The sequence below is a fragment of the Porites lutea genome, chromosome 6, assembly GCF_958299795.1.
Source record: "Porites lutea chromosome 6, jaPorLute2.1, whole genome shotgun sequence".
Classification (NCBI taxonomy): Eukaryota; Metazoa; Cnidaria; class Anthozoa; order Scleractinia; family Poritidae; genus Porites; species Porites lutea.
Genome location: NC_133206.1, coordinates 14,726,924 through 14,745,737, shown reverse-complemented (window position 1 = coordinate 14,745,737; position 18,814 = coordinate 14,726,924). Strand labels below are relative to the sequence as shown.

The window sequence follows — 18,814 nt, the reverse complement described above, 5'->3', positions numbered from 1 at the left end:
CAGCAGATTTTCGACTCAGACCTCAAAGGGGCGTGGCATTATAACCACGTGACATTTACTCCGATCGCCAAAAATTTTATGTTATATTGTAGATTGATCTATATGTTATCCATTCTATGTGTTAGACTTACGATAAAAGTAAAGGTGGGGATACCAGAGAGCTTCAAAGTAGGGTGGTACCCCCCCAAAAAAAACTGGGTCGAGTCACCTTAAAAGCTGGAACATTGCAATTGTAACAGAAAAGTGGAATCATTTTCTTTCTGTACAATCAAAATTTCATTACAAGCAAACGTTCACGGCTTCGTGGTCTAAAAGCGTAACAATATACACTCTGCGAACTGGGGATTTAGACTACAAATTATTAAAAAGTTGCAATTTACTGTCATGTAGAGCATCTACATTTCAGTTTGAGGTATTTTTCACTGCATAAAGCACTTCTCAAGTCTCCTTTGACGGTTTTAAAGTGTCCGTTGTCCGTCTTAGAGAGGCGTCCGTCTTACAGAGAATTATAGTTGCAGTAAAATGACCGACACCAGGTGTCCGTCTTATAGAGGTGTCCGTTAAGAGAGAGTTGTACTGTATTACTAGATATCTGAAAAATCGATAAATGCATAAAGCGGGTAAGACTTTGTCCAAAAGACCTAAGCGGACGTAAATAAGAAGCTATGAACGAGGAGCGCAATGTCTGACTACTATTGAGACAAACTTAACCTCTCACAAGGTTTTGGTTACGACCTAATTAAACAAGTGTAAGCTCTGAGAAAATTTACATTGAAAATTCAACATTTGTTTTACTACTCCTGTTTAAAGATTATTAAAGGGTATTATCTGTTCCAGGCAGGAATTACAGCTATTGGCTCCTGGTTCCAGGTTATGACAAATATAATGGTCTACAGCTTACTTGCCATCACTAATGTTCTTTCTAAACATTCTATCAGGTTGCAGGCGGGCGTGACATATCTGGTCGCTGTGCTTGAGGAGTGTAACCCACAGCACCTTCATGTGGTAGCAGCGGTGGTGCATCTGGCTGTGGTCTCATAAAATAAGGAGGGTTGGCAAGTCCCAATGGCTGGGAAGGATACGTTGGTCCCCCGGCGGGATATGGAAGATACATTGGAGATGCAGCAGCATTCGGTGCATTCAGCAGTGGGTATGGGGTCCCTGTGACGTATATTGCAGGGGGTGCACTTGGTTCCGGTGCGGCTGGGCAGGAAGGCCCCATAGCTGGATTGCTTGGTGGATAAGGTGCAAGGTCATTTTGGTAGGCGGGGTTACCTAAGCCGGGATTGAGCATCTCCCCCATCTCATAAGAAATCTGGTTATTTTCCGGAACGCCGGAATCATTGCAAGTTGGATCACCCGCCAGCATTGCTATTTGATCTATAAGGTTTACTTCTCGTGGGGCCGTGGTACTCTTATAAATCATCTTCGTTAGGGCATAGTAACTCTTGCTGGTCTTTGCTCTGAACAGCCAGCGATAAGGCCAAGTCATCTGCAACAGTGTGGCAAGCCAAAAGAACAGGGGTCGAATCCACCAAGGCTTCACCCTCAAATCCACGTAAGCAGAGATTCTCTTCTTCAGCCCAGGAATTTCTCTACTCGCTGAGAAATCCGTAAAGGCATCTCGGTGACGATTTCTTTCTATCATGGCTGTTGCTTGTCTCTCGTAATCATCCGCTGTCTCCTGATCACCGAACAGGACCTGCGGATCAATTCTTACTCGAGTAAGAGACACTGTACTCAGTGCTGGCATTTCTCTTTTGGAAACATCAACCCACGAGCCAAACGAGAATTCATCGTGGTCCTTGAATGTCACAACCTTCTCGGTATAAGTTTCTGTGCGGGACTGCCTGTTTCCATTCGCGTCCGTGTAGTATACGTCACGTGTGCTCATCTCGAAGTGATAGCACTCCACAATCATACTAATTCTGGGTGCGATTTGATGCATATTTTGTATGTAGCCCCATGCGGTCTCGTCCTGCATGACGTTTCTTAAGTAATCCAGCTCGTGGGAGAAGATGCTTTCTATGAAAATGTACACAGACGAGAGGCACAGCATAACAAATCCAAAGGTTTTTAAGTAGACGAAAATACGTCCGTATTGAGTACACTGGGAAATTTCACAACCCAAAAGATACACGATCCAAAGGAAAAAGGAAAAAAAGAGGCAAATGGAAACGATTCGCCATAAACTCGAATTTTTGTTCAAGCCTTTTTTGCGGCTGAGTTCTTTGTCTTCGTTCTCACGTTAGTATTCCTGGACGGCTCGTTGGTAATCTTGAGCATCACGGTCGAGTTCCACTCGGCTTCCGGCCCTAGCAACTTGCTCCAGTCTCCTTTCTAATTCCCCGCCAACTTCCTGGAATCTCCTCTGATTTTCTTGTTCTTTTCTCTCTTCTTTACTTTTTTTCCTACACATAGAGCAGCAGTAGGTGATAAATGGCAGGAGCAATTCCAATATGACGGCAGAAGTAAGGACCACGGGGGTGATTACAGGGTTGTCATCAAAGTTAACACGACGAGCTCGAGGCGTGGGAGATTTCCAGGGGGTTCGTGGATTCCATGGCGTCCGTGGAGAAGAAGTGCCTCCAGTATTCCCTATATGGCAGGCGCTGCCTTGTCTGCTCCAGTAAGGATTAACACTGTATTTGCTTTCCACACACACGGCAAACCTTACAGAAGGATACGATCCACTGCAGAAAGAAAAGCCGAGATCGCCAGGCCTTTTTCTAGAATGGTAGAAAACCAGTTCTGTGCCAGATAAGGGGTAGGGAGTGGGGCACTGTTTGTTGGTAGAGCATGTCACACCGGTGTAACCGGAAGGGCAGAGACAAAGTGTTTCGTTACCGGAAGAGTAGATGCATGTAGCTTTGCTATTACATGGCTTTGATAGACAAGTATTCGACATTGAATTTACTCCTCTACATAAGACTCTCAGTTTAGGCATATAACGCCATCCATTGTAATGGACCGACCAAGTCTTGCTGATGTACTCTGGTCGCAGGGCAAAATCTTTAGTCTTCATTAAAACTTTATCATTTGAATTGCTTGGTGAGTACCTTTCTGTTACCACCCAGAAGCCGTCTGCAGTGTACTGGAGGTACCACGTTTGTCTGCTATGCTCATATAAAGGACGAAGATAACGGAAGACACCTTGCTTACGAAAGAAATAATCTCGAGTGTGATCGTTTAAAACATTCCCCCATCTATCGGTGAAGTTAACATTCATGTAAAGTCTGTCCGAGTTACATTCTGTGAAATCTTCATCCACGCACACAGCTTTAATTATAGGCGACAAATTATTAACTGCAAGATAGTAATTGGTTTTATCGCGCGTGTTGTAGAACTGCCAATTGTATATCAATCCTCCAAAGACATCACTTCTATCCAAACTCCCGAAGTTCAACCAAGACACAGGATCAACAGCGCTATAAACTTCAGCAGCGACGCCAATGTAGTGTTTCAAATTAAGTCCAAAAGACAAAAATTTTAGGCCTTCCTTAGAAATGTAATAGTAAAACAGTAGATTGCCGTTTTCTCGCCTATACACTGGGAAGTTGTTGTGGTTGTTGTTCTCCTTAGTGTATATACCTTCAATGATTTTGTAAGGCATGGTCTCTTCGTTGATGTTTTGAAAGAAAATCCTCGAACACAAATTTCTGCAACAGGAGAATGCGATCAACATGCTACACAAAATCCAAAGTAAAAAAAGTAGCCTTGCCATCATGATCACTTAAGATAATTTCCTCAGGGACAAAACTAAATGAATGCGAAATACTTCTGCAGTCGCATATAATGTGACAATAAGAATTTTTGACTGACACATACTGCAATGGTCGGCGTCAAAGTCATTGCACGCTAGGTTTTGAGCTGGTGAGTTTGGGTAAACCACTAGGCAAATGTCGAAGCGGAAGTTTAGTAACAGAATATTATGGATAAAGTGCGACACGTATCAGACGAATATTTTGCCAGTGACAAAATAGATGAAAAGGTTTCGAAACTGATATTGGACTTGTGAGTTTCGTTGGTCTACCGCACTCTATCTACAAAAACTGAACAACTCAGTGTTAACCCTTACAATCTCATAGTGGCCATGGTAAAAAATTCTTCAAAAACTCCAAATATCTTTTTGTAAACTCCTAAAATGTAAATAACATGATGCAAAAATTCTGCCAAAAAGGTAGCCTGCGAAAGCAGCGGTTTCTCCTCGCTCTTCGCCGCTGGGGACCTTTCGCGAAACGTCCCCTAGCGGCGATGAGCGAGGACAAACGTCTGTTTTCCCAGGCTACCAAAAAGGTTTCATTTCGATGGTAACAGCAAAGAATTTTGTCCACATACCTAAAAGGTGGGAAAGTTATAGCGGCAAAACATCCTGCCATTACATGGTATAAGGGTGAAAGAGTTTATACAAAACTATTTTAAAAATCAACAACTTTGGGATTCTTTTCTTACCGCAAAAATCCTTCACTTCTCGGAAAAAAATACAACGGACGAACTCTTGAAAACAAAAGGCCGTCTGTTACTTCCTGTAGGTGCTTGGCGTTAAGTCTTCTTTATTATCACAGTTTCTCAGAAGAAGGGGAAACGGCGCGTGGGAAATCCAGGGAAGGTGTATTGTGGGAGGAGTGCAAATGGCTAATTCTAGGAAAATCAGGTCACTGGAACTGGAATTTACTTGGAATGGGACTCAGTTGTCCATCACGACCAGTCAAGGTTTACTTCGCTTGGTTTACCTCTTCCCACCATTAAATGTAAGTTAAAGAGTTGGCCTAGTTAGAGCTATTCTCTTTTATCTCGACACACAGTTTCGCCGCATGTAAAGTAATCCAAATTTCGGAACCCTTAAAAATTTTGTCTTGTGGAATCCGGAATCCTGGGCTTTGCTCGTCAATTCAGGTAAAGGAATCTGGAGTCCTGCTAAGGACTGGAATTCCACTGACAAGAATTTTGGAATCTCGTACCTGGAATCCGGAATCCGGAATCCACAGGGTGGCATCAACAATCCAAGATTGTCTTGGATTATCTTACATGGGGCGACACCATTATAACCTACCCCTCCCCTAAGCCAACATTTTGCCGTAAGTGAGAAGTAAGTGTTAATGTTGGTTTAGGGGAGGGGCTGGTGGTCAGTTTCCCAGACACTTATAACGATCCTAAAGATGAATGACCGTCGCTCCTGGCCTGTGCAAAGCTTGTAAGATCGGAGCATTCTCTCTCATTCTCGCAGAAACCAAATGTCATGCATTGGACACGCAAACAGGCAGTGGACCCGACAAGCGTTTATTCGTCAACATCTTCATTCTGGGAGCTGTACTGTTCTGTTTCTTCTGAAATAAAAAATGCCGTGTGAAGCACATACGATATAGAAATTCTGCATGGCATGGTAAGACAGCCTCCTCCCCATTTGTCGCTAGCATTTATTCGCCCTTATTAAATTCATATAGTGTCTGGCTACGAGTCTACGATAGCATGCATTGTGATGGGAAGCTGGATCCAAATTACCGGAAACTAAGGTCAGCTAATCAGAAAGGATAGTTACGTGCCAAATCATGATTATAGGAATACGAATTGTTCTCACTCTCTTGAGAGGACCCTGGGAACGAGATTGACCCCCTATCAAACAGTGATCAAGTTTCGGAACTTTTGTTCTGTTCGTCATTTGCCGTGTAGTAAAATAACAAATGTATAATTATCTTAAATTTGGAAATAAAATTTTACTTTATCTCCAATCAGCATAAACGGCGTCCACTGATCGACGTCAGAAAATTTGTTAACCCTCATCCACTTCATTGCCTGGTGAAGTGATTCGCTATCACTATCGCCATGAAGAAGGCGCTCATAGAAACGGGTCATGAACTTTTCTATTGCCTAATCTTCTATGGCCCACAATGCCACCAACACAGATCGTGCACCTGATGCTAAAGCTCGCGCTATTCCAACAACTCCTTCTGATGGAAATTGGGTTTAAAATCGTTGCTGCGAATTGTCCCGTGTAACATCACCTCTACAGAGTTATAATTATGGCTCAAGTCTCTTTGCAGGGGCAACCACGGGCTAAGTGGCCGTTATGGGGGAGGGGGGGAGGGAGGGGGGCTGAGGAGTAGGAGTAGGCGTGACAATAATTTTTTTGAAAGGAATAACTTCCACTTATCTTTATTTCATTTATTTTTATCTTAAAATGCCTAGTATAGTTAACTTAATTGCAAAATGCGTCACCCATAATTACTTTTAAAATATTTCTGGTTACGACATAAGAGAAAATTTCAAATCACAAGACTATATATAATTTTCTCTCATTTCAGGGTTTTCTTTGCACCAAAGGCGATTCGGCTTGCTATGTCCTTACCACCATGGCCAAAATAACCTAAGCTGAACATGCTGAAAAACTTCATGCTGGGTGACAACAAGTGAAACCTTCCGTTTCACGGTTATTTCACGGAAAAGAGTGGTTGGGTACTGTTATTCTGAGCACCGTTATTAAATCACGAGGCTTGTCCAATACTCACAAATAGACTCCATTGGTGTTAGTGGTAATAAGAAGGGTCTCCATTGGTACCAATGGTACGATTGGTACCAATGGAAAAACACCCTAATCCAATGGTTCTATTGGTGAATATGCATCTCATTAAGGGGACTTAGATTATTTTCTGATGTGGTCTAGCTGGGTACAGGGCAATTCCAATGGTCCATTGGTACCAATGGTACGATTGGTACCAATGGAAAAGCATCCTATTCCAATGGTTCTATTGGTGAATATGCATCTCATTAAGGGGACTTAGATTATTTTCTGATGTGGTCTAGCTGGGTACAGGGCAATTCCAATGGTCCATTGGTACCAATGGTACGATTGGTATCAATGGAAAAGCACCCTATTCCAATGGTTCTATTGGTAAATATGCATCTCACTAAGGGGACTTAGATTATTTTCTGATGTGGTCTAGCTGGGTACAGGGCAATTCCAATGGTCCATTGGTACCAATGGTACGATTGGTACCAATAGAAAAGCACCCTATTCCAATGGTTCTATTGGTAAATATGCATCTCACTAAGGGGACTTAGATTATTTTCTGATGTGGTCTAGCTGGGTACAGGGCAATTCCAATGGTCCATTGGTACCAATGGTACGATTGGTACCAATAGAAAAGCACCCTATTCCAATGGTTCTATTGGTGAATATGCATCTCATTAAGGGGACTTAGATTATTTTCTGATGTGGTCTGGCTGGGTACAGGTTAATTCCAATGGTCCATTGGTACCAATGGTACGATTGGTACCAATGGAAAAGCACCCTATTCCAATGGTTCTATTGGTGAATATGCATCTCATTAAGGGGACTTAGATTATTTTCTGATGTGGTCTAGCTGGGTACAGGGCAATTCCAATGGTCCATTGCCTTATCTCGGCCATAAAAATCAAACAATGCAATTTAGTGGAAGAGTTAGTTCTTTTTTTTTTTTTGTTCTGCCGTAGTATGAACAAGGCCGGTTAAAAGGTGCAAGAGCTCTCAAACGATGAAACTTTTGCATCCCTACTCCTTACACTACAGATTCGTTTATTTTTTTTCTAATATTCTCTCCACCACCCTTAAGTCCCAGGGTTTATTTTCTCGTTACTTGCTTTGGGAATGTCAGGAGTGAATCCTACAGCAGCATCGTAGGATGGCGGGGGCTCGTCTGGCTGCGGTACCACATAATAAGGAGGGTAGACAGGTCCGGGCGGCTGAATAGGAAACGCAGCTCCTCCTGTAGGATAAGGATTATTCACAGGAGGTGAATATGAGGTGCCAGTGTCGTAAGTCGCAGGGGATGCGCTTCTTTGGGGTGCGACCGGCAAAGGAGGGCACCCAGTTGGATCGTCTGGTGGATTCTGTGGGCAACCGTTTTCGTAGGCGGGGCTCCCTCTGCCTGTATTAACGATCTCTGCCATCGGATAAGATTTTTGGCTGTTTTCCAGGACGCTGGAGTCAGTGGTCGAGGTTGCACCATCGGCCAGCATTGTTATTGGATTCATCGGGTCTACTTCCCTTTGAGGCGTGGTGCTCTTATAGATCAAGTTCTTTAGAGCGTAATGACTTTCACCGGTTTTTGCTGTAAACAGCCAGCGATAAGGCCAAGTCATCTGCAACAGCGTGGCCAGCCAAAAAAACAAAGGTCGAATCCACCAAGGCTTCACCCTCAAATCCACATAAGCAGAGATCCTCTTCTTCAGCCCAGGAATTTCTCTACTCGCTGAGAAATCCGTAAATAGATCTCGGAAACGATTCCTACTTATCATGGCCGCTGTTTGTCTCTCGTAACTATCTACTGTCTCCTGGTCACCGAACAAGACATAAGGATCGATTCTTACTCGAGTAAGCCACACTGTACTCACTGCTGGCATTTCTCTTTCAGAAACATCAACCCACGAACCGAACGAGAATGTTTTGCGGTCCACAAATGACACAACTTTTGAATGATCACGTGTGGGATGATAGCACTCCACGACCATGTCAATTCTGGGGGCGACTTGATGCATTTTTTGTATGTAGCCCCATGCGGTCTCGTCCTGCATGATGTTTCTTAAATAATCCAATTCGCGAGAGAAGATGCTTTCTATGAAAATGTACACAGACGAGAACCACAGCATTGCAATTCCAAAGATTTTTAAGTAGACGAAACTACGTCCGTATCGAGTAGACTGGGAAATGTCACAACCCACCAGATACACCACCCACAGGTGAAAGTAAAAAAACAAGACCATGGAAAAAATTCGCCATAAACTTGCATCTCTGTACAATCCTCTTTTGCGGCTCATTTTTCTGTTTTCATTTTGACGTTGGTATTCCTGGACGGTTGGTTGGTAATCCTGGATACCACTGTCAAGTTCCATTTGACTCCCGGCCCTAACAACTTGTTCCAGTCTCGTTCCTAATTCCCCGTCATCTTCCTGTAACCTCCTCGCATCTTCCCTTTCTTCTCTGTCTTCCTTACGTTTTTTCTTACACACGGCGCAGCAGTAGATGATAAATGGCACGAGCAATTTTAGAAGCACGAAAGAAGAAAGGACCACGGGGAAGATTACAGGGTTGGCATCAAAGTCGACACGACTAGTTTGTGCAGTGGGAAGTTGATCTGTGGTGTCGGTTCGTTGATACGAGGACCTCTCCGTGGTTTTTCTGTACCAGGGTGTCCAGGGAAAAGAATCGCTGCCAGTATTCCCTCCACGGCAGGCTCTCCCTTGTCTACTCCACTTAGCGCTGTATTTGCTATCCACACAGAGGGTAAACCTTACAGAAGGATACCTTCCCCTGCAGAAAAGTAAGCCGAGATCGCCAGGCCTATTTCCAAAATATGCAAATTTCAGCTCTGTTCCAGCTATGATGTTGGAGCGGCATGGCTTGTTAGTATAGCATGTCACGCCTATGTAACCGGAAGGGCAGAGACAAAGTGTCCCCTTACCGAAAGTGTAGGTGCAGGTAGCTTTGCTATCACATGGCTTCGATGGACAAGTATTCAACATCGAATTTACTCCTCTACACAAGAGTCTAAGATTAGGCATATCCCGCCATCCATTGTTATCATGGACTGACCAAGTCTTGCTGATGTACTCTGGTCGCAGGGCGAAATCTTTAGTCTTGAGTAATCGACTCGGTGCGTACCTTTCAGTTACCACCCAGAAGCCGTCTGGGTTGTATTGAAGGTACCACTTTTGTCTACTGTGCTCATACAAAGGACGAAGGTTACGGAAGACACCTGGCTTGCGAAGAAAATAATCCCGAATGTGATCGTTTACAACATTTCCTTTTCCATCGGTAAGCATAACATTCAAGTAAAGGCTGTCCGAGTTACCTTCCCTGAAATCTTCATCCACGCATACAGCTTTAATCATAGGCGACGAACTACTAACTGTAACATAGCCAATGCTTTTATTGCTTATGTTCCAAAACTGCCAAAAGCTTATTAATCCTCCAAAGACATCACTTCTATCCAAACTCCCGGAAGTCAGCCACGACACAGGATCAACAGCGTTATAAACATGAGCAGCGACGCCAAAGTGGTCGCTTGGATTAAGCCCAAAAATCAAACGTTTTTCGTCTTCCATGGATATACTGCTATAGTAAAACAACAGATTGCCGTTTTCTCGCCGATACATGGGAAAGTTGTTTTGACTGTAATTCTCCTTGGTGTATACGCCTTCAATGATTTTGTAAGGCATGGTTTTTTCATTTATGTTTTGAAAGAAAATCCTTGAGGACAAAGTTCTGCAATTGGAGAATGCGACCAACAGCCTGCACAAAATCCACAGTAAAAGAAGTAGCCGTGCAATCATCTGCATCATAATCTCTTACGATAATCTACTTAGGGCGCAGGCTGAACTAAACGAATGCGAAAATTTGACACATACTGTTTTATTCGGTGTGACAGTCAGTGTATATGAGGATTTGAATGAGTTTAGCTAAACCACCTGGCAAATATTGAAGCGGAAGTGGCTAAACACAAAGGATATATTGTGATGTACGATACCTATCACACGTTTATTTTAATTCCGCTTCAATATTTGCCAGGCAATTTAGCCAAACTCATTCAAATCCTCATATACACTGCCCATATATATGAAAGCAGTTTTTACCTGATATGGAACTTATAAAGAGTTTCTCGTTAAGAGCGCTAACATTTGTCTTGTGCTCTCTTCCTCTATAAATTAAACAACGGTGTTAACCGGCTTTTTCACCTGGCTGATTGGTGCACTGTAAATACTCAAAAATTCCAAATATCTTTTTTGATAAATTCTTAATTCCTTCAAAATATTTTTCCGATTCTGATTGGCTAAAAAAACAACTGCATAATTCACCATAACCATTTACTGATGACCAATTTGGAAGAATTTTGTGTTTAACGAGGAAATGACGTAAAAAAAGCAGCGTTCTTTCAGCACCGTTAACCGAAAAGACCTGGGGACGAGGTTGAGTTGTTTTTGTTGTGAAAAAAAAAATGGCGGACATTTCACTCGTTTCAAGAGTAAGAGCTAGGCGTAATTATAGCTAAAAACAAGGCAAGAACAGCAAGAAGACAACTCGAAGGGCGACATCTGCTATAAATTGGAGAATATTTGTGGAGCTGAACAACCCTAAACGTGCACCACCGAACATGAACTTAACATCGATGGAGGTAAGCATGTTTTAGCTTTGTTTTTAAACTAGCAATTATTTTGAATGAATAATCAAACAATTATTGAATTAGACTTTCGTATCATATGAAGAATTATGGAGATCTCGGAGGGTGTTATCCGTCGAGGCCTTAAGTCCCTAGTTTTGCACTGCGCATCTCTTACTGCGCATAACAAGATGGCCGCCGTAAAAAAGAGCATGTGAAGTAATATTATTAAAATGAAGTTGACTGAAGAGAAACGCTATTGGAATTTTTGCTTGCTGTTGTTTCTTGCCGAGGTGAGACTCAATTTGTTGGGAATGTGTATAACGTAAGCAGTACGCGTGTTGCTGAGTTCGACCTCCTCTCGGAGAACCTCGATAGTGGATGTTTAACTTGTGCTTACTCACTTTGATGTTCATTTAAACACTTTCTTTATCACATTGTGTCCTAAACGTGATATATCGATGTAAATTCTGTAAAAACAGATTTTTTTCACATACATTCTATTTTAAAACTCGCCCTCCAGTCCTCTCTCAAAAATTGGAGAAAATGCGTTTGGTGCGCACTTTCTGCAGCTCTACCGCAAAAACGAGTACGGTGACCCCCATTTTTTATTTCATGATTTTAATAAGGACAGTGCTTCCTATTCATTGTCAGGCTGGGCAGAGGGAAAACTTACAAACAGGAAACATGAAGCAAATGAGAGTAAACTAAACACCGCTCTTCAAGCAGGTTTCTGGCCTTTTTTTAACCTGTGTAGCGTACATGATAAATGGTATTGAGCTGTTAATAATATCGCCTACGAAATTTGCTAGAATGGGTAAAGCCCTAATTCTTTGTCAAGGAAGAACTCGTGTGCGTGTGTCTTAAACTGTGAATGGATCAATCCTTGCGAGACGGTGGGATGGGGAACGGATCATCTCGTTGTAACAGTGAAGTAATTTCAATAACCGCCCGTTGAATTCCTTGTCTGTACTCCAGACCTTTTCCTTTGTTGTCGGAAATTACCATTTACCCTCCCCCACCCCATTGAGCTAGCCAAGGTTCCAAAAAGGTTCCAAGGCTCTGGGCCAAAGTTAACAGGGCTCCAGGGCTCCCAACAATGTAATGAAGGGCTCCAGGCTCCATTTTTGTTTATTAGTACTTTATCCAAAATCGATCAACCAGGAAAGAACCGCCATCTCAGGTGTGCTAGAATGTTCGAATGCTAGTATGAAAGGACTCCGGGCTCCGCGGCAAATGTTTCGAGGGTTCCAGGCTCCGCAAATGGATAATGTTAGGGCCCCAAGCACCGAACTATGGGGCTCCGGGCTCTGCAGCAAACATTTTAGGGCTCCAGGGCTCCGGTCAACGCCCCCCCCCCCCCTTGACCCTGGCTAGTGGCCAATAAATCCCTTGCGTTTTTTATTTTGGCAAGTGCGCTCGATGGTCTCTAAAGAGAAGGTAATAGTCAGCTTTCTGACTGTATTCCATTTTATTCATTTCAAAACGTTATCTCTTTATCCCACCAGGATCAACCGAAAAAACTCCGAAAATCTCCAAAAGAAACACAGAGGACACCATCAGTGCTGCCAGACAACGCTTTCAAGAGAGAAAGAGGGCTCGTGATCAGCAGCAGTAAGGCAGGGAATGAAACTGCTACTGGTCAGTCGCTGTTGCACGGATAGATGGCACGTGCACGTGAAACACGTGCAGTCTACTGATGTTCTTGGTGGTGGCGTTGTTTGTGCCGCCAATAAAGATCCTGCCCGAGAGAGAAAGGGTTTTGTGGTGGAACGGAACGTTAACGTTTACGCGAGTTATTGAAAGAAGAAGTTTCAGGATTCCTATAAGGAAAAACGCGGAACTAAAACTTGTGATGAGGGGCAAAAAAGAGGAACTGAAACCTGTGATGAGAGGCAAAACGCGGAAGTAAAACTTGTGATGAGAAGCAAAAACGCGGAACAGAAGATCAATTTGCATGTTGAACGCGCGAGGGATCGAACACGGAACTTTGACGCGTAACTGGATATTTTGAGCAAGCAAATCATCCAACTCAGAGCGATCACGCTTCTAGCGAGAGCAAGGCTCGTTGCACCATTGAAACAAAGGAATCAACCAACCGTGACTACGGACGGAGAGCTAATACTCCAAACTCTCTGAACCAGCGTGAAATCTTTAAATTTGCTTTTATGGGAACTAAACCATATAATTTCCGTAACTCTAAACATGACCTAGATTTAACGTTAATGCAACCTGTCGGTCTTTTCAAGTTTACTTGCTTTTATAGTTCTCACGGCACCGAACGGGACACTTCGTTCACAAGAGACCGTTCAGTATTTTTGCTCTTTTAACGACTAGGCGTCTAAATTTTCGTTCAATGAAGGTGGTTTCGTACGCGTGCGAACAGAACACCTAAACCCACGAATTTACGAACCGGTCGAAATTTTCGTCCGGTGCCGTGTAAGCTAGCGTTGAAAATACGTCTCCAACACACTTGGTTACTACACCAGCTACAGGAACACGTCTCACCTGAATGCATTACAGGAACTATTAGCTACGAATAACGTTCAGAAACAACAAAGAACGTAGATACAATGTTCGAACGAGCTTACGGTTGGGTTCCTAAGGAACATAGCATTACACTTTCAAAAATTGTCAGTTGTGAAACTTACGAAAGACAGGAGCCCATACGAAAGAGTAAGGCTGCGCGGAAGGCGCAGGAAATGGAGTGGGAAGGGGGCGGGAAGGGCGGCGGGGGAGTCAAGGCAGGGAGATTAGGGAGAAAGGGGAAGGGCTCCCTCTTCCTTTTCCCTCTCACGCTTTTTCCCGCAACCCCCCCCCCCTCCCCCTTCCCTTTTTTCTCCTGTCACGCGACTACAAAGTTGTGTTTTAGTATAAAAACTATTGCTTCGAAAGGGGTGGGAGATCAAGGAAGTCGGGGGGAGAGAGGGAAATGGCTCCCTCTCCCTTTTCGCTTTCGCGTTTTTCTCCCCGCTCCCCTTCTCTTTTCCCAACAGTCACGCGGCCAGCAAAGACAGTTAGTATGAAAACTAAAGTCAACTCTCTAAGTCGGACAACTTCAAGACCGGCTCTGACTGTCGAGAGTCGAGGTAACGTGACACCAGTAAAAGCTCAACCCATTCGCAATGAGCACACGTCTCTTTAACTTACGCAAAACAGCTAAAACTGGAACATTGTAACAGAAAAGTGGAATCATTTTCTTTCCGCGTACGATATTAATCAAACTTTCATTACAAGCAAACGTTCACGGCTTCGTGGTCTAAAAGCGCAACAATATACACTCTGCGAACTAGGGATATTAAAAAGTTTTCAATTTACTGTCATGTAGAGCGCTTACATTTCAGTTCTGGGGTATTTTTCACTGCTTAAAGCACTTTTCAAATGTCCGTTGACGGTTTCATAGTGTCCGTAGTCCATCTTAGAGAAGTGTCCGTCTTATAGAGAGTTATAGTTGTAGTAAAATGACCAACACCAGTAGTCCGTCTTAGAGAGGTGTCCGTCTTATAGAGAGTATAGTTACTATAAAATGACTGAAAAACGGCAGGGACCAACACCTGGTGTCCACCTTAGAGAGGTTTCCGCCTTACAGAGGTGTCCGTTAAGAGAGAGCTGACTGTATTACTAAATATTTGAAAAATCGATAAATGCACAAAGCGGGTAAGACTTTGTCCAAAAGGTCTAAGCGGACGTAAATAAGAAGCTATTAACGAGGAGCACAATGTGTGACTACCATCGTGACAAACTTCACCTCTCAAAGGTTTTGGTTACGACCTAATTAAACAAGTGTGAGCTTTGAGAATATTTGATATTTAAGATTCAACATTTGTTTCGCTACTCCTAATCTGTTCCAGGCGGGAATTATCGGCTCCTGGTTACAGGTTATGACAAATATAATAGTCTAAAGCTTACTTGCCATCACTACTGTGTTCAGTTTCTAAACATTCTCTCAGATTGTAGCGCGACATATCTGGTCACTGTGCTTGAGGAGTATAACCCACAGCACCTTCGTGTGGTACCAGCGGTGGTGCGTTTGGCTGTGGTCTCACAAAATAAGGAGGGTAGGCAGGTCCTTGCAATGGCTGGGAAGGATACGTTGGTCCCCCGGCGGGATATGGAATATACACAGGAGACGCAGAAGCATTCGGTTCATTCAGCAGAGGGTATGGGGTCCCTGTGACGTATGTTTCAGGGGGTGCACTTGGTTCCGGTGCGGGTGGGCAGGAAGGCCCCATAACTGGATTGCTTGGTGGATAAGGTGCGAAGTCATTCTGGTAGGCAAGGTTACCTATGCCGGGATTGTGGATCTCCACCATCTCATAAGAAATTTGGTTATTTTCCAGGACGCTGGAGTCATTGCAAGTTAGATCACCCACCAGCATTGCTATTTGATCCATAAGGTTTACTTCTCGTGGGGGCGTGGTGCTCTTATAAATCATCTTCTTTAGAGCGTAGAAACTCTTACTGGTCTTAGCTCTGAACAGCCAGCGATAAGGCCAAGTCATCTGCAACAGCGTGGCCAGCCAAAAGAACAGAGGTCGAATCCACCAAAGCTTCACCCTCAAATCCACATAAGCAGAGATCCTCTTCTTCAGACCAGGAATTTCTCTACTTGCTGAGAAATCCGTAAAGGTATCTCGGCCACGATTCCTTTCTATCATGGCTGTTGCTTGTCTCTCGTAATCATCTGCTGTCTCCTGATCACCGAATAAGACATAAGGATCGATTCTTACTCGAGTGAGAGACACTGTATTCAGTGCTGGCATTTTTCTTTTAGAAACATCAACCCACGACCCAAACGAGAATTCATTGTGGTCCTCGAATGTCACAACCTTCTCGGTATAAGTTTCTGTGCGGGACTGCCTGTTTCCATTCGCGTCCGTGTAGTACACGTCACGTTTGCGCATCTCGAAGTGATAACACTCCACAATCATACTAATTCTGGGTGCGACTTGATGCATTTTCTGTATGTAGCCCCAAGCGGTCTCGTCCTGCATGATGTTTCTTAAGTAATCAAGCTCGTGGGAGAAGATGCTTTCTATGAAAATGTACACAGACGAGATGCACAGCATAACAATTCCAAAGTTTTTCAAGGAGACGAAAACATGTCCGTATTGAGTACACTGGGAAATTTCACAACCCACAAGATACAAGATCCATAGGTAAAACGAAAAAAAGAGGTGGATGGAAATGACTCGCCATAATCTCGCATTTGTGAACAAGCCTCTTTTGCGGCTCAGTTCTTTGTTTCGGTTCTCACGTTGATATTCCTGGACGGTTTGTTGATAATCCTGAACACCTCGGTCGAGTTCCACTCGGCTTCCGGCCCTAGCAACTTGCTCCAGTCTCCTTTCTAATTCCCCGCCAACTTCCTGAACCCTCCTCTGATCTTCTTGTTCTTCTCTTTCTTCTTTACTTTTTTTCTTGGACATAGCGCAGAGGTAGATGATAAATGGCAGGAGCAATTCCAAAATGACGGCAGAAGTAAGGACCACGGGGGTGATTTCAGGGTTGTCATCAAAGTTAACACGACGAGCTCGAGGTGTGGGAGATTTCCTTCGTGGATTCCATGGCGTCCAGGACCTCTTGGTTGTTTGTGTATACCATGGCGTCCGTGGAGAAGTTCTTCCAGTATTCCCTATACGGCAGGCGCTGCCTAGTCTGCTCCAGTAAGGATTAACACTGTATTTGTTTTCCACACACACTGCAAACCTTACAGAAGGATACGATCCACTGCAGAAGGAAAAGCCGAGATCACCAGGCCTTTTTCCAGAATGGTAAAAAATCAGTTCTGTGCCAGCTAAGGGGTAGGGAGTGGGGCACTGTTTGTTGGTAGAGCATGTCATACCGGTGTAACCGGAAGGACAGAGACAAAGTGTTTCCTTGCGGGAAGTGTAGATGCACGTAGCTTCGCTATTACATGGCTTTGATAGACAAGTATTCGACATGGAATTTACTCCTCGACACAAGAATCTAAGGTTAGGCATATCCCTGATATCCTGCCATTCATTGTTATCATAGACCGACCAAGTCTTGCTGATGTACTCTGGTCGCAAGGCAAAATCTTTAATCCTCATAAAAATTGTTTTATCATTTGAATTGCTTGGTGAGTACCTTTCAGTTACCACCCAGAAGCCGTCTGCAGTGTATTGAAGGTACCACTTTTTTCTACTGTGCTCATACAAAGGACGAAGGTTACGGAAGACACCTTGCTTGCGTAAAAAATAATCTCGAGTGTAATCGTTTAAAACACCTGAAACATTCCCCCATCTATAGGTGATATTAACCTTCATGTAAAGTCTGTCCGAGTTACATTCTCTGAAATCTTCATCCACGCATACAGCTTTAATTATAGGCGACGAATTATTAACTGCAACATAATAATGGGTTTTATCGCGCGTGTTGTAGAACAGCCACTTGGATATCAATCCTCCAAAGACATCACTTCTATCCAAACTCCCGGAGTTCAACCAAGACACAGGATCAACAGCGCTATAAACATCAGCAGCGACGCCAAAGTAGTGTTTCAGATTTAGTCCAAAAATCAAAACTTTTAGGCCTTCCTTGGAAACATAATAGTAAAACAGTAGATTGCCGTTTTCATGCCGATACACTGGGAAGTTGTTGTGGTTGTAATTCTCCTTGGTGTATACACCTTCAATGATTTTGTAAGGCATGGTTTCTTCATTGATGTCTTGAAAGAAAATCCTTGAACACAAATTTCTGCAACTGGAGAATGCGATTAACATGCTACACAAAATCCACAGTAAAAAAAGTAGCCGTGTCATCATGAGGATAATTTCCTCAGGACAAAACTAAATGAATGCGAAATATTTCTGCAGTCGTATATAATGTGACAATAAGAAGTTTTTGACTGACACATACTGCAATGGTCGGCGTTAAAGTCATTGTACGCTAGGTTTTGAGCGGGTGAGTTTGGCTAAACCACCAGGCAAATATTGAAGCGGAAGTTTGTTAACAGAATGGTTAAAGTGCGACACGTATCAGACGAATATTTTGCCGGTGACAAAATAGATGAAAAGGTTTCGAAATTGATATTGGACTTTTGAGTTTCGTTGGGCTACCGCTCTCTATCTACAAAAACTTATAGTGCCCTTTGTGAAAACTTCTTCAAAAATTCCAAATATCTTTTAATAAAATCCTAAGAGGTAAATAACATAATGCAAAAATTCTGCCAAAAAGATTTCATTTCAATGGTAACAGCAACGAATTCTGTCCACATACCTAAAAGGTGGACAAAGCTATGGCGGCAAAACATTCTGCCGTTACATGGTATGAGGGTGAAAGAGTTTATACAAAACTATTTTTTAGTTTACGTCTTGCCACCATTAAATGTAAATTACAGAGATATTCTCTTTTATGTCGACACACAGTTTCGCCGCATGTAAGGTAATCCAAATTTCGGAACTCTGGAAAATTTTGTCTTGTGGAATCCGGAATCCTGGGCTTTGGAATCTTTAATTCAGGTAAAGCCGAATCCGGAATACCGCTAACGATTGGAATTCCACTGACGAGAATTCCGGAATCCCGTACCTGCAATCCAGAATCCACAGCGTGGCATCAACAATCCAAGACTGTCTTGGATTATCTTACATAGGGCGACACTGTTATAACCTACCCCTCCCCTAAGCCAACATTTTGCCCTAAGGGAGAAGTAAGTGCTA

At 43.2% G+C, this 18,814-nt stretch overlaps 1 protein-coding gene and 1 pseudogene across 1 annotated transcript; both read right to left on the bottom strand.

Moving 5' to 3' along the window:
• Window positions 1–346: 346 nt before the first annotated feature.
• Window positions 347–17,926, bottom strand: LOC140941419 (uncharacterized). Its single transcript, XM_073390420.1, has 3 exons — window positions 16,734–17,926; window positions 15,136–16,685; window positions 347–996 (listed from the first exon to the last, which is right to left on the bottom strand). The coding sequence occupies exons 1-3, from the start codon at window positions 17,918–17,920 to the stop codon at window positions 935–937; spliced, it is 2,799 nt and encodes a 932-aa protein (XP_073246521.1). The 5' UTR covers window positions 17,921–17,926; the 3' UTR covers window positions 347–934.
• LOC140940631 (uncharacterized) lies at window positions 1,010–3,724 on the bottom strand (annotated as a pseudogene).
• Window positions 17,927–18,814: the final 888 nt, after the last annotated feature.

Bases quoted from the DNA above. Each gene is read 5' to 3' on its own strand.
- LOC140941419 (XM_073390420.1), bottom strand. From the start codon at position 17,920: ATGATGACACGGCTACTTTTTTTACTGTGGATTTTGTGTAGCATGTTA. The intron at 16,686-16,733 runs GTATACACAAAC...GAATCCACGAAG, and splicing joins ACTTCTCCACGGACGCCATG to GAAATCTCCCACACCTCGAG. The intron at 997-15,135 runs GTGCTGTGGGTT...TACCACATGAAG, and splicing joins ACCGCTGGTACCACACGAAG to GTGCTGTGGGTTACACTCCT.